A 16,200-nucleotide genomic window follows, 5' to 3' on the forward strand; every position below is an offset into this window, starting at 1 on the left:
AGAACTGAATACAGTCCGTAACTTATAGAACCAATAGACAGTGAATATGTGATGACATCAGAGGTCATGTGAGCATGTGTAACTATGACGTCACAAAAATCACATGATCTTTGATGTCATTTGTGATTTTCGCGACTTTTTAAGCTTTCTTTTGCTACTTCAGTTGAAAAATTTTTGGCAACACTGCTTTAAGAAGACGTCTGTCTTCCCAAATGGAAATGGAATCTTCCAGCAACACAACACCCCATGTCACAAGGTTCAAAGTGGGTTGGAATGGTTCGAGAAACATAAAGATGAATTCCAATTAATGTATTAGTAACCTAACTTGCCAGATCTTATCAAAATACAGAACATTTTGGATGTTCTATATTAAGCTCAAACATCACCATGTTGGAATATCTTGACTCTGCATGACTGCTACTTACATATTTAGTACAATCTGTCTAAAGTCATCTACCAAGAACTTGTAGCAACCATGCGAAGGAGAATTGCAGCTGTTTTGCTGGCCAAAGGTCACACAGCATGTTATTGAGTATGTGGTCATGATGTTTTGGCTTTTCAGTGTAGTTGCAAATGGGCAGTATTTTGAAGGAGATAAGATTCATGCATTCTAGATTTGTAAAATAAAATTTATATGATATGAGTCTGCATATTTATCATACAGACTATGTATTTTTCTGTATGAATTGTGAATGAATGATGCTGTGCACAATTCTCCCTAAGATGTTCAAGTCATTAGCAGTAAATATGTTGAATGTGAAGGCATGAGGTCTCTTGAATTAGGTCTTTAATGTGAATCAAATTGTCATTTACGATGAAAGAAACTGATTGTTCAGACTGGTGCTCATCTTCCTTGAATGGCCTGCCCCTATTTAAAGTCTGAATTTTAAATTTCAAATTTGTTTTTGATTTATTTCATATTTTGTCTGAATTTAATGAATTCGTGATTAATAAACTAAACAATTTGAATTCCCCTTGCACCTCTTTCATCATTGCTAGAAGATCTTTCTTCTCTCCCTTTCCAAAACTTGAAAAATACATGTACATTTATTTTGATTTAGATATTTTTTAAAGGCATAAAAGGAAGCAGGTGGAATCAGGCTGGCTGCAATCTACCTCTGAAACTATGAAATCCCCCTTTCAGGTTAAGAACCTCAGTTATGTACTAAAACCATATTGCAGATATTCAGCAACATTTTGAATATGCTCCAATTTCCATCTTATTCATTTCAGTTTCCCCTTTAAAAAAAAGGGGGGGAGAAGAAGAAGAAGAAAAAAGAAAATTGCAATATTTTAAGCATAACCAGTGCAACAATAGAACATAACCCGTTAGCAAATAATTCGTTCTATTGATCATTACTTACAAGAGGACACTATCAGATTAAAATAAACAATACTCTTCAGTTATTGGGAACAACGGATTCAGAAATGTATGTATATGTTACCGTGAAAGACCGAAATTGGAGAATGTCGACTTTCACCAGAGAATGTCAACATTCACCAAATGCGTCAGTGAAAGATCGAATATTTCTTTACATTCTTGTACTTTCGGACCCTCACCGGTGTATGTCGACAATCACAGATATGCTCTGGTGTAGGTTGAAAAGAGAGGAGTATATGTGCATGCTGCCATTCCAGAACGAAGTATTCCACAAATAAATGCAGTTGTAAAAGCAAGGGCCTCTTGTGCAATTCAAAGTGTCATAATAGTTTAATTTGTTGCAATAAATAAGATTTGAATCACATAATTTGGTAAGTTTATAACTTCTATTATTTTCCTTTCTCATTTTGAATGTACTGTGTGTTTTAAGTTCTTATTCTGAGTATCAAGTGCATTTTTTCGTGAATGAATTATGGAGAAAGAAATATAATATTCTTATATGTTCAACATTCACCATTAGTACATGGTGAATGTCGACATTCACCGGTGTAAGTCAGAAATAAGAGTATTTGGAAAATATTTCGGACATACACCAAGTGATTATGTGAATGTTGACATTCACCAGTGAAAGTCGACATTCTCCAGATTTTGGTGTTTCACCGTAACATATACATGTGATCTGGCATGCATGAACATATGTTTATGTGTATGTGTGTGTATATACACACACATACATACATTTATGAATTTGGTCCCGGTAATAGAAGAGTACCTAATAACAATGAGATAAACTTGCATATTTACAAAGTACTTCCTTTTTTTGGGGGCTTAAGAAAATAAATGACTGACATTTTAGTCTAATCCTAAAAAAAAGCAGACAACAAAAAATTACTATACCTATACATTAAAGTACCAAGCAATACTTCCCAGGTTCAAAAGATGACAGAACAATAAAAATCCCAATTTTTTATCAACATTTAGCTTAAGCATGGAAAAATCTGAATAATACCAGGCGCTGAAAAGTACTGGTTAGTTTAGTTACCAAACTATGATAAAATAAAGGAAAAACTAGAAACTAAAAAAAGAAAGACAGGTATTTAAAAGGAGAAAACAAAAACTGTTCAGTTGGTTGAATTAACTGAAGGAAAGCATGCACGGGCCATCCATGAAAGAAGGAATTGAGGTGATTTGAGAACTTTTTAAATGAAGGGGAAAAGAAAGGTTATGAAATTTTTACAATGCAAATTTCCATGTGCATTTGTATTATGATCAGGACAACTGTAAGATAACACAAGCCACATTTGAGCTGATCTTTTTTGATGCAGTATGACTCATTTTCATTTAGAAAGAATTTTATAATTTGTGAATTGAGCTAACCTCTAACTTGAAGGAGGGGCTATGATAAATGGCAGATAACTGAAACTGCAGAATGATTTTCACGATTTCTTGCTTAGATGCTTATCTGCTTAATACAGTCAAAAGCCTTTAATCCGGACTTGTTGGGACATCAGCGATTCCGAATTATAGATCACCAGTTTAAATCTGGTAACATGGCATGCAGAAATTATAAAATTAAAAATATGAATTCATAATTTATGAAATAAAGAGCAATTATGATCTAAAGGGTATCAAAATCTACAAAAAAAAAAAAAGCTTAATATTTATTTGTTTACTTTATTAACAATTTCTTTCAAAGCGCATTCGTAAAGCACACATTACGCATAGTCAAAATTAGAAAATTGCAACCAGAAAACTATTTGATGTGTATTCGTGATATTTATAATGACGAGGAATTTGATTTAAATCATATCAAAGACGGAGTACATCGAGATGAAATATTACTTAGTAAGGAATTATAAGCCGAATAAAAACATCTGCCCTGAAGATAAGGATAGTGCTGACAGATCAACTTGCAGTTCATTGCGCACCGCGACGTCTCCCCCACAGAGCAGCGTGAAATTGATACACAGATTTTGGAAATAGAGAAACAAAGGATATGCCTTTATCCATTTTTTTGCAGTAATTCCACTTTTTGTTTGATGGACATCGAAACATGCTTTCGTTTTGTAGACCCTTTGGCAGCTCCAGAATCGGAAATTCTTTTTGACATAATCGAAAGTTCAAAGCTCACTTTTATAAAATTGCTCTAACAGTCTGCAAAATAATAATAAGCCGGATCCAATTAGAAGATTAAGGAACAACACAATTTGCAACATTAACTAAAACAGATAATTAGATAATTTTAGCTTAGCATATACCGTCCATTATACATTAAACGCGCATGCGTAAACGTATTATGCGCATGCTTAAAGGTATTACGCGCATGCGTAAACGCATATGCGCATGATGTTTACGCATGTGCAGAAAGTTTGTAGCTTTGAGGTCCGGGTTAAAGACTTTTGACTGTATTACATGCCTTTCCAGTATGTATAATTTATATTTAAGTGACTCAAATTAAAATGCCATGTTTTAAAAACTACACTACTGAAGTTTTAAAAAATAGTGAAAATATTGTCTAATAAAATTATACATTAAAAATATTATATAGCATTTTCTGATATCATGAAATTTTTTCTTAACAGAAGTTAAGATTTTTTTAGTGTTAGTAAATATTAGATAACAAATAAGATCTTATACATTTTTAGATACAAATCTGGCTCTTTAAAAGTATAAAACTACTAAATATGTTACTTATGAGGAAAATCTGAAGTTATTATATGTCTCCACATTTGTGCAAAATAAAATACATTTGTAAATAAAGTCAAATACCAAAAATCTGCCGACCTGAAATCCGCGTTGCCTCTCAAAATATAAATATTCGGTTTATAGGTTCCGGAAACCGTAACATTGAGTACGAATTATCAAAGACTTACCGAATAATGACATCATAATTACGAAACAATAATTAGTCATAATGGAAATACCAAATTATTGACATCATGATAAAAGTTGTTTCCCCTCTAACCTGCATCGAGGTTAAAAAGCAGACGGTTCACTCAGCTCTTCTTTCAAGTTCACGATTCCCGCTGTTGTAATTTCTGAGCTTTGTTATTTCACGAGATTATTTAGTACTGCTTTTTTTTTAATCCGAATATTTTGTAGATAAACTAGAATATTTTAAATTTCAGCCCTTAATACAATTACAGATTAGAAACGCACTCATCAATGCAACGTTTCATTGACGGTAATGCAAAAAGTGCCAATTCTGCAAAAGATGGAGACAGGTGCTACTCCTCGGTTTATAACAGAATCGTATGGAATTGCGATATGATTGTGTATGATATACTGAAAAATAAAGAAAAGCTGTTGAAATTTTACAGCAACAGTGATTCTAACACCGGAATCTGAAACCAAAAATCTTTGCATGAGGCGAAATCTGCAAACCTCGATGCTGTGTATATATAATACAATGAATAATATAATCAATTTATATATGTGATAATAATTTAATGCATATAATAAGTTACTGCAATAATGTATATAATAATTTAATTAAATGTATCTAATATGCCTTATTTATTTTGCACTTTTAGTCTGAATATTACGATTTATCTTTTCTGTCCTGAAATCCATAAAATCCTAAAATCCACACAACCTCTGGTCCCAAGCTTTGCGGATTTCTGGAATTCTACTGTACTTTGAAAACTGAATTTGAAAAACTTCATTGTCTCCAAACAACTTTTGGCAGAATTCCATACTGACAGAATTTACACAATAAGTCATATGAACCAAAAGTGATAAAAAATAGGTTTGCAGGAGCTTTGCTTTTGAAATCATTTTCAAAAGCTTAGTTTGAAAGCAAAAATAATCTAAACTTTATTATTGCAAATATGTAACATGAATTAATATTCAGTGCAACTTTCAGTTAATGCAGTAGCAATACATATTATGTGATTTAACTTTCAATTTTAAGAACAGCAAGCCAAAGCTAAGATGCTGAGATAATTTCTATGCATGCTAAAATTATATTGCATGTTGAGTTATTTGTTCATGTTGGTTCAAAACAAATACCTTTTTTTAAAAAATATTTTTAGAGGACTCTTTGATAAGAAAAATACATGCTATATTCTTCCAGTCAACAAATAAAAAATTACAGTAATAAAAAGTAGTATATTACTTCTTCGGAACTATCTTCATCATTATCAATCAACTCATCATCTGTTGAAAGCTTCTGTAAATAAATAAAATAAATAATTATACTTAAAATTTCTATATACATCTCTCAGTATTTTATTTTAAAAGCTGGTTATTAACACGAATTTACATTAAAAATGATTGATTATGAAATTTGACATTATGTTCTTTATGTTATTAAGTTGCTGTGGACAGAGGGATTGAAGAAAATTACAAAAGAAGCAGAAACTAGGTTTTAAAATAATATTAAAATTTTCATCCTTTTTTCAGGTTTAATTTTTAAAGTATGAGAATGCACAGCAAACAAGCAGCAATATGTTTACAAAAGAATTTGTGTATGACATAACAAATCATTCTTTCTTTTGTGAGATGCAGAATGGTTTCTTACATAGTTTAATTTAATTTGGGGAAGGTAGGGTCAAATTTAATTTTAACACCTTTTTACGATATAAATTTTCCTGAAATATATGTACGTGCACTTAATAATACTTTACACAGATTTTTTTTTTTTTTTTTTTGGTACTTACGAAAAATCCTGTTAACCATAAGAAACGGTGCCAATCACACCAAACCAAAAAAAACCATTTACTAAATACAAGAAAAAAATATTTCTATTCTTATTTTTCTTTCAAATTTATTATATTATCATTTATTTATATTTAATTTTTCATTAAAATTTCCATTATTTTTTATTAAGGAGATATACTGTAAAAGCAATTATTTTCATTAGGTTTTTAATTTTCGCAAAAAAATACAAGTCTCAAGAAAAACTTTTTTTCCAACTCAAATAATAATAAAAAATCAGCATTCTTATATAGTACGCAGGTCCCAAATTTTAATCATTTTTTTTTTTTTTTTCTGAAAATGCATGATAGAGGGGAAAAAAAGAGTCAATACTTTCAACTAATAACAGTACTTTCAATAATAACTAACACATGTAATCAAGGTTACACCAAACCCAGCATGTTTGAAGAAGACTTTTCCATTTTTGGCGAACAATCACATAGTTTAGCGTCTTTTCTTTAATAGGCAAAAATGGTCAGCGGGATTTTCTGCAAGGACCCTTTTTATTATTATTTTATGAGTTGTTTTTTGTTTTGTGTTAAATTTTTCATATCGTTTCCTAAGGATCAAGCATCATAGAATTTAGATCCTTGCATCGTTAAATACACTAAAAAATCATCTTATAAATGGAATTTTTTCTACAACCTCTACTTTAACGACTTGGTTGCTAACAATGATAAATTTTTAAATTGAGAATTTAACCTTTCAAGCTGAATATTCTCATAACTTTAAGAGATTAAGATCAGCTTTTTAAATCAAGCAGAGATATAAATAAACTGGAAGCAATCGAAAAGAATAATTCCAAAGACCTTGAAAGGACATGATGCCAAGTGTGCATCATTGTTAGGCTGAATATTAGAAATAAATTTCCTACATTCAGAAGCAGTTATTTTCTTTCTCTATTACTTTCCTCCTTTGAATAAATTAAAAGTATCATAATATTCTCAATTGCATATGATTTAATGTAAAAGTTATAGGGCACTCGGATAAGAATTCTATAAGAACATAAGGAAATTCAAGGAAGAACAGATATGATACTCTAGAACAGAACTTCATTATTGATATGAAACTATTTTTAATGACCATTTTTACTGTTCAACCCCTGGTTTACTTCAATACTGTGGTTTTAAGGTGATTCCAAAATTCTTAAAATAACATATTCAAACAGAACTTTTAAATTTAAATATTAAAGAGGGATACTGCTTTTTATTATCACAGATGAACTTAATATTAGGCTTCATCTAAAGCTGAATTTTCATGTCAGGTTCAACACCAAGTCTATACTAAGGATATTAATTTTTTGTCAACCCTTGAGCTGAGAACTATGTTTCACACATACATGTAGTTAAAAAGGGTAAAAATGCTAATACGGCCTTTTGTGACAAGTGAAGCTATTTATTATTTAAACTACACCAGAATTCCACTAACAGCATTAATTTAACTTTTTTCTGCAATGCTGAATTAGATGTTATTTGAATAAGAGTTTCTTATTCTTCTGTTGATGCTGTATATGCACTGCCAATAAATGAGTTTTCAACTCACAACTTGTTTTAATATTTAATCTGCCGTTTATTTGAAAAATACTGATTAAAAGCAGTACTCAAACCTGTCAGGTGCTGAATAATTTCTTTACAAAATGTCTTCCCTATTTCAACCCCTTCATCTTCTAAAAAGGAGATGGAGAGTATACAATATATAAAATCCTTTTTCTTGAAAGCAAGAAATTTTTAATGAGCATTAAACACATTTACTTGTTTGTTCTATAGAATTAAATTAAGTTCAATGATCTTTGTAAAAATGTTGCTTAAATGGGAAATTTTAAGGAGCTAATTTCTATCAAATAATCAACTTTTCAGTTCAAAACTGTGTTCTTGCAAAAATAAAAGAAAAGCACACACCTTGTCCCTTAACTCAAAAATACTGGTTAGCATCTTTTCTCGAAATAACCATCTGATTTCAGTATGTAAAGATGATGATGTGTAAAGAGATGAATATGAACTTCCCATGTTCTCACACTGTATAATGAATTAATAATTATTTAGTGGCCCAGATTTTATGAAGTTATGATTTTGATGAGCTCATCAAGAACAATCTTATGGCTGGGAGATAATTTTTGCAGCAAATGCCTGCCTAGGGATCATGCAATGGCTACTACAATAGTTTTTGGCTACAAATTTTAATAAGCTGTGATGTTCAATATAATTTATAAAGAAGTAGAAACTTAAGAATTTTCAATCAATTTATATTTTATAAGACACACATCAACAAGTGAGTATTATGCTTGGCTACTTGCAGCATCCTCATATACTCAAGTTTACAGGATTTACTTGTTCAATGGTATTTTATTCTCTTCAAGAAAAGAAAAGACCAATTACTTACATTACAGTCATATGTGTTGGTAAGATTTGTGTAACAGAAAAAATTATGCATTTTCATGCTGATATCTAATAATGAAAATTAGTATCATCACCAGCTAAATTGGTACATTCATCCATTTGTAATGAAAATTTGCATAATTTCAGATGAAAGGTTAGTTCTTTCTTTTATCAGCTGATATACCTCTGACATGCTGAGCTTCTGTGTCATTTGAAAGTGTGATCTTAGCTATTTCATTTGCTGTTTTTTCATCTAACATATATTTTACCATTGCTATCATAGCAGGTTTAATAAGATTTCTTGAAATTGATCGTATATTAAACAATTTGATATCTGACTAAGTCAGAAGTTACAGCTGCTTTTTCTTTCACATTTTCGGTGGTTTGAACCATAAACCTTTATAATTTTAAGAGTTGGTCACACTTTCAAATGAAGAATTCAACATTTTTTTTTAGTTAAGGTGCTATAAACAGATTTCAAATAATGATAAGTTTTAGCTGGAACCATACAGCTATCATGGATAACTTTGCTGCACATAACAAATTGAGGATAACCAATATTGTTCATGAATCCTAGACAGATAACTTCCATCATACTTATATTTTTTAGCAACTGCTGAGTGCTTGTAGAAGCATTAACTGGCCTAACATATTTGGGGACGATTTCATTGATATCACTATCATTATTACCATTATTATCTTTAACAAAAGAGCTAGTCCAAAGCAGAAGGAGTCAAGATCTGCAATTGAACAATTTAGAGTGTCTTTTCTTAGCCACTTGTCCATCCTGCAACAAAATGTCAAAAACGATTTTAAGATGGGGAAAATCTTATGGAAGAGTATGTGTGATGTGATGCTCAATAAAATTTATCAATAAGTAGAAACTTAAAAAAATTTCAATCAATTTATATTTTATAAGACGCACATCGACAAGCGAGTAGTATGCTTAGCTACTTGCAGTATCCTCATATACTGAAGTTTACAGGATTTCCCTGCATTTCTACATCTACAGAATTGTGGGCTATTCCCCAGCATGACTGCTTTAAAATAACAAAAACTTCCCTGACTGTGCTATTACAACTTACAACACTGAACTGTTGTATTTACATTGGCTACCCAGATTAGTAAGTGGAAACGAGGATTAGCTCTTATTTTAGTTTTTCCCCCTTAATTTTATAGAGACCTTAATTTTTATTGCGCTTTTAAGTTACCTTCTTGAATGTTATGAAAAAGAAAGTTTTATGAAACCCTTGAGTGATTGTTATGGAATGCCAGGTTTTCATAGAACACAATTTTAAAAATGCTGCTCCAGAAATTACACATATAAGAAATATTATGAATTCGCTTAATTTCTATTTGATTACTGAAATATTGACATTTTTGCCGTTTCATGATTTTTATTTGTAATCACATATAATTAAGAATATTGTAATAAGAAAAAAAATTGTTTTTTTTATAATTTAGACCAGTTATTTAAAACAATGTAAGTTAAAGAGCTTTTACACACATATATTATCTTTCTTTTCAGTATTAACGTTTTCCTTGGTATTTCTGCGAGATTTTCTAATTTCTTATGCTTCATAAGGAAAAGATTTCTCCCCAATCCCCATGCTAAGAAAGGGTACATTTCTATGAGTGCCTTAAAATATCTTTTTTTTTTATTTTTTTATTTTTTTTTTTTTTATAGGAGATTCTAGAATAATTGCTTAAGACAACACTTAAGCACATGAGCATATTTAAAACAACATTTCATCCCTCAGAGAAAGAAAACATTTACCTGTATTTAATGTTCTACAAATTATCAAACAGAAACATGGAGAGAGCCCCTCAAGTCAATGTTTGTTATGGATTAATGCAGAAGAAAACTGTTGGACCTTTCTTTTTTTAGCGAGTCCATAATTTTAACCAGATTCTTACCTGATGCAGTTTTATGTTGTTAAAACAACATTTCATCCCTCAGAGAAAGAAAACATTTACCTGTATTTAATGTTCTACAAATTATCAAACAGAAACATGGAGAGAGTCCCTCAAGTCAATGTTTGCTATGGATTAATGCAGAAGAAAACTGTTGGACCTTTCTTTTTTTAGCGAGTCCATAATTTTAACCAGATTCTTACCTGATGCAGTTTTATGTTGCTTAGCTGCGAGAGGTTCAATCGTGGGTAATCTTTCGACAGCATGACATGTTAAGTAACTAATACACAGACATATCATTTGGGAAAAATACATATCATCACTCAGCCATTCATTTACATGTGCTCATAAATGCTTAAATAAATCATTCTCAAACACATGACAGCAAACTGTTATCATGGCCAGCAAAATTAACAGCCACTGCTGCTCTTGATATAATTTATGAAGTTACATTCAGGATCAAGGGTTATGTGACAGTAATTTTTGGTAGTTTAAAATGGCCACTGCATATACTTTGGCAAAATTAAAAATTAATTTGGCAAAAAAAAAAAAAAAAAAAAAAAACACTTCCGCAACTTTAAAAAAACGAAACATTTACTTATATTTGTGAATGTTGTAATTCGGCAATTCCTGCAATACTATAATAATTTGTTGCCCAAATTTTCCTAAATATTAATATGTCCTTGTTCCTCTTTGTCTCTTGTTTTGCCACTTGGCCACAGCTTCCCTATAAACAATTCCATTTGGTAGCCATTTTTATGCTTTTGCTTGGTACACAAAATTCTGTGCTCTTATAAGAAAATCATTGTTTTTTTTTCAGTTGATATTAAGTTAAATATGGTGGACATGTTAAGGAAAAAAATAATAATGAAGAATAAGAAAGAATTAATAATATCATGAAGAACCTAACTCTTATTTTAAAAAATTATGGAAAGTTAAAAGTTGTCAACAATTAAAAAGAAAATAATTAACGATACAATGATATGACAGTTAAAAGTGAGCATGAAAATAAAAAATGCGGTACATTATAAATATTAAAAAAATACTGCTTCTTTTCGAATTTCTTATAAGCTAAAATGCTAAACATTTTAAAGGGAAAAAAAATTACTGAAATGATATAGTGGACCACAATACAATGAAAGCAGGTTGAAAATCTAATCTATTTCAGGTTAAAAATCTGAGGATCATATTTACCAAGCTTTGTGACTGATCATCCAGTTTTGGCTTAAATCTAAGGTGGCCACCTTAATCCTGAAGTACTTAACTTTTTATATCCAAAATTTAAAGGGAAGAATAATTCACATTCTTACTGCTGTCGACGAAAACATGTATAGAAATAAAATATCAAGTATATGATTTTTTATGTAATAAATGGAATAATACTAACTAGACTAATGCACTAGGATTTTTTTTATAACTTTACAGTTTGTTAAAGGAATTTTTTTTAAAAAAAGTTGTTTCTAATTAGCTCAACATTTTATTTTATGTATCTTCTTAATCACAGAAAGGCATTAGCTATGTAACTATACATATAACTATTACAATAATCAGCTTACTTCGTCTTCTCTTTGATGAAATTCATCGATTTCATCATTGTAAATATCAGAATCTGCATCTGCTTCACTGTCACTTCTCACATCAATTGGAATGTTACCTCTGAGTTTCTTCTTTGACAAAAATGATTTAGCTTTTGCTGCAGATTTTCTGCATTAAAAGACAACTAATTATTATAACTGAAAATATTCAATTTACGGTAATATCTTGCAAATAAAATTTAGTAACACTTTAAAGTATTTTTAAGCATTTAGAATTAAAACTTTGATATTCCTCATATACTGTAAAATCTCTCATAACCAGCTATGCCAAAATAACAGCACTTTTGATGCTAAATTTAAATCTGAAATTTAGGCCTAAGTGATAAAAAATGCACAATGGGCTAGTAATCTAAAGCCTCAAATGTGGAAAACATTCGAGTTATGTTCCTGCCCCCCCCAATGCAATATCCCTTACTCAACCAATAGATTATCCAGAATATAAAGATGAATTATCAGTTCCTTTTGATTCACCTATGTGTGAGCAGTGTTCATGAATTTCAGAAACAATTTAGGCTAATCTTTAGAATATGGTAACAGGTAGTTTGGCGACATTTTGGTAAGGCGATAAAGGTTACTAGCTAGGACTTTAGCAATAATCTGAGAAGTACACAGTTCGAATCACAGATTATTTTGTCTCAGAGAAATGAGAGATCATGAGACATGTAATGTAACATTTTCCGGAAAATTTCAATCATGATTTCAGCTAATAATCACTTCAAAAAAATTTCCCTGCAAAAGTGCAGAATCACCCACTTATTTGTTTGGCGCTTTTTACAACAGTAAGAAGAATTAGATTTTTGTCAATTTTCTTTGACTTTTTAAGTGAAAATAGGACGATGTGTACATAGATAAAGTCAAGAGTGTGCGCAATGCCATTTTTGTGCAATTCTGGAATGTTTTTTTAAGTGAAAATAGGTCGACGTGTACATGGATACTGTGTATGTGCAATTCTTAAAAATGCGGGAAGCAGTTTGCGATTCTGCACTTTCTCCCAATTTCGCACAAATCTTTGTCATGATTACGCATTTTTATTCCATAAAAGTTCTAGTATAAGCGTAATTCGGCTAGCAGATTGTTGGAAAAAATCTTGAGTAAAAAAAAACAAAAAAACATGCCTTTACTTCGTGAAAACAAATTGGCATCCAAAACAAAACTAGCAGGTTGCAGTAGCAGGGTTGGTCGCCAAATTTTCCCCAAGTTACCATAATGTAAAGATTCATGACAATTTATATTGAAAGACACCCTTTTACTTTGATGTAAGCCCGAAAATATACAAAGAGCATTATGTAACTGTTGGTTAAATAGTGACCCGTGATCGTGTTCTTGGATGATGAAGATTGTCTTGGTTTTAAAGCACATTTGGTGACTGTGTTCATCTAGAATTTAAATGCATGTTTGGAGAAAATTAAGGCTGATCTTTGGAATATGGTAACTGGTAGTTTGGCGACATTTTGGAGGCGATAAAGGTTACTACCTAGGACTTTGGTAATAATGTGAGAAGTACTCAGTTCCGATTACGCATTATTTTGTGTGAGGGAAATGAGAGATCATGAGATATGTCATGCGACATTAATGGACGAATTACAGTTCTTTAATCGGAAAAGGGGGGATTTGGAAAACTGTAGTACTATATTATTTTGTATTAAGCTTCATTGTGTGTTGTGTGATATAGTGGAAGTGTGCGTGCCACGTAATGAAGATTCTGAAGATTAGGTAAGTTAGTATTTTTTATCATTTGAGGATATTATTTTTATGCATTGTTCTAAATGTAAGGGGTAAATAAATTAATATGATATTATTGGAAAATTGTTATTAGCAATGATTTAGTTTAAAGTAATTAGGATTGTAATCTAATTTTTATTAATTTAATGTATGTGCTTATTTATATTTTAAGTAGTGTTTTTTTATTTAATTATATTTTAATTTAATGATCGTGATTTTGTGAGTTATATGTTTGTAGTATTTTGGAATACGTTTGAGTAGTATACATTGAGTATTTTCATGCATTTTCGTGAAATTTTTCTAATTTATGAGAAAAAAGCAGTGTACATGGATATAGCGAAGAGTGTGCGCAATGCCATTTTTGTGCAATTCTGGGATGTTTTTTTAAGTAAAAATAAGTCAACGTGTACATGGTTTAGTGATATTTTAATTAAATGATAGTTATTTTGTGAATTTTATGTTTGTAGGAATTTGGTATATGTTTCAGTTGAAGTAAACGTGTATGGAAATAATTTAAATATTTGACCTAAGTATTTGTAACCATTTGTAATGTTTGCGGTATGAATTCGTTGGTGACGTTTATAATATACCGTATATACCCGCGTATAAGTCGAGATATTTTGGACCAAAAAAAGACTTCAAAGTGGGGGGTCGACTCATACGCGGGGCCATAAAAATTAAAAGAATTGGAAGTTCAAAAATTTCTTTGTATAATGCAGTTGTTTTCTTCCCGTACTCGAATTGGACGACTTATCAAATAAGTCACTTACTTGAAGTAATTTCATGACTTAAATTATGTGACGAACTACAGTGGTGACCAAAATTGTGGACACTTTTGGAAATTTTTATGTTTTTGCCCCTAAAAAATGCGAATGCCTGCGAAATACCCTCTGAATGATTATAAAATCATTTAAAAAATGTTGTATTAGCAATGAACTAGACGGCACGGAAGATGATGCTGTTTTTGAAAGTAAAAATGACGACGAAGGCTGTAGTAGTGATTGTAACAATACAGAGTTCAAGACTGAAAATATGTATGATGACGAGCCAATGACGACAGAAGAGTTCTATGAAATGTTTGGCGAATCTGACCATGAATCGGACGTTGAAGGATTTTGATTTTGTTTATTTACCAAGGTATTTTTTATCGTATATTTACTTTTTTTTTCTCAGATGATTTTGAATAAATGTAGTACTTAAAAAAAAATTTTCGAAGTTTCTCGTTCGATTTCGGAAGTGGGGGGTCGACTTATACGCGAGTATATACGGTAATAGATAATTTAGAGGTAAAAGTTTTTGGATATTTTATTTATTTTATACGTGGAAATGTTCATTCTTGGAAAGGGTATATACTTTTTGCGATCAGGTAATTTCATATATGGGCTTTTTACCAAGTTTAAAGATTCACAGAATTTTTTTGCATTTTCGTGCAAATTTTTGTAATTTATGAGAAAATAGCAGTGTAGATGGATAAAGTTAAGAGTGTGTGCAATGCCATTTTTGTGCAATTCTGGGATTTTTTTTAAGTAAAAATAAGTCGACGTGTAAATGGTTTATGTGTATGTGCTATTCTGAAAAACGCGCAAGGAGTTTGCGATTGTGCACTTTTTCCCAATTTTGCAGTTAATATTTGTCATGATTAAGCAGTTTTGTTACATAAAATTTCTAGCATAAGTGTAATTTGGCTAGTAGATTATTGGAAAAAGTGTTCAGTAAATAAAAAGAAAAGAAACATGTCTTTACTTCGTGACGACAAAATGGCGGCCAAAAAAAAAAAAAAAAAAAAGCAAAAATAGAGGGTTGCTGTAGCAGAGTTGGTTGCCAAATTTTCGCCAAAAAATCACCAAGTTACCATAATCCAAAGATCAATCAAAATTAATGTTAGTGAAGAGAAGGTGCAGGCTTAGATGGATGCAGACAATTATATCTCAATCACACTCTTAATATGATGAAAAAATAATCATGGATGCAGTGGGACAGGAGAAAGAAAGGGAGAAGATGGAGGATGTGTATGAAAATGACGGGCAGAATAAGAAGACCCTTACATATGCTTTACAAAGCAATGTTTATCTATGACACAGTACATAACAGCTACAAGTTTCATTGTATGCACAATAAATTTTTAAAACTCTAACCACAATCTCAAAAGCAGGTGGACATTCAAAGTTGTATGCCATCACACTAAGAAATTTCTATTCTTCATGTGAATAATACATTTTATTTTCCTGGAATATAAAATCATATCTACACATTTTAATTTTAAATATTTTGTACAATTTTTTTATATTTATTTAATAATAGCAGACTGATTAAAGACAAAAAATTATCACCAACAGACTCTGCATGCTACAATTTCTACAGATGATACTGCAAAGAATGAGTAAGTTCTAGAAACATATTCAATTATTTGAAAAATCCTTTATCTGGAATTGCTGAGGTCCCACTGCTTACAAGTAAACGAGATTTTACTGTGATACTAATGGATTCTTCGATTTTAAAGGACTTCATGTGATAA

At 30.8% G+C, this 16,200-nt stretch overlaps 1 protein-coding gene across 1 annotated transcript in view; it reads right to left on the minus strand.

Annotated features, from left to right (window-relative positions):
- Positions 1-16,200, minus strand: part of Sas10 (UTP3 small subunit processome component Sas10) — a 78,961-nt gene that overhangs the window by 61,561 nt on the left and 1,200 nt on the right. Inside the window, exons 2-3 of the mRNA XM_085823762.1 lie at positions 11,925-12,072; positions 5,499-5,552 (exon numbers count right to left, since the gene is read on the minus strand). Coding sequence (XP_085679888.1) covers positions 5,499-5,552; positions 11,925-12,072 — 202 coding nt within the window. The remainder of the gene's footprint in view (positions 1-5,498; positions 5,553-11,924; positions 12,073-16,200) is intronic.

Source organism: Stegodyphus dumicola, chromosome 1, assembly GCF_044657685.1.
Source record: "Stegodyphus dumicola isolate Sdum_Otavi_A_Nest chromosome 1, ASM4465768v1".
Taxonomy (NCBI): domain Eukaryota; kingdom Metazoa; phylum Arthropoda; class Arachnida; order Araneae; family Eresidae; genus Stegodyphus; species Stegodyphus dumicola.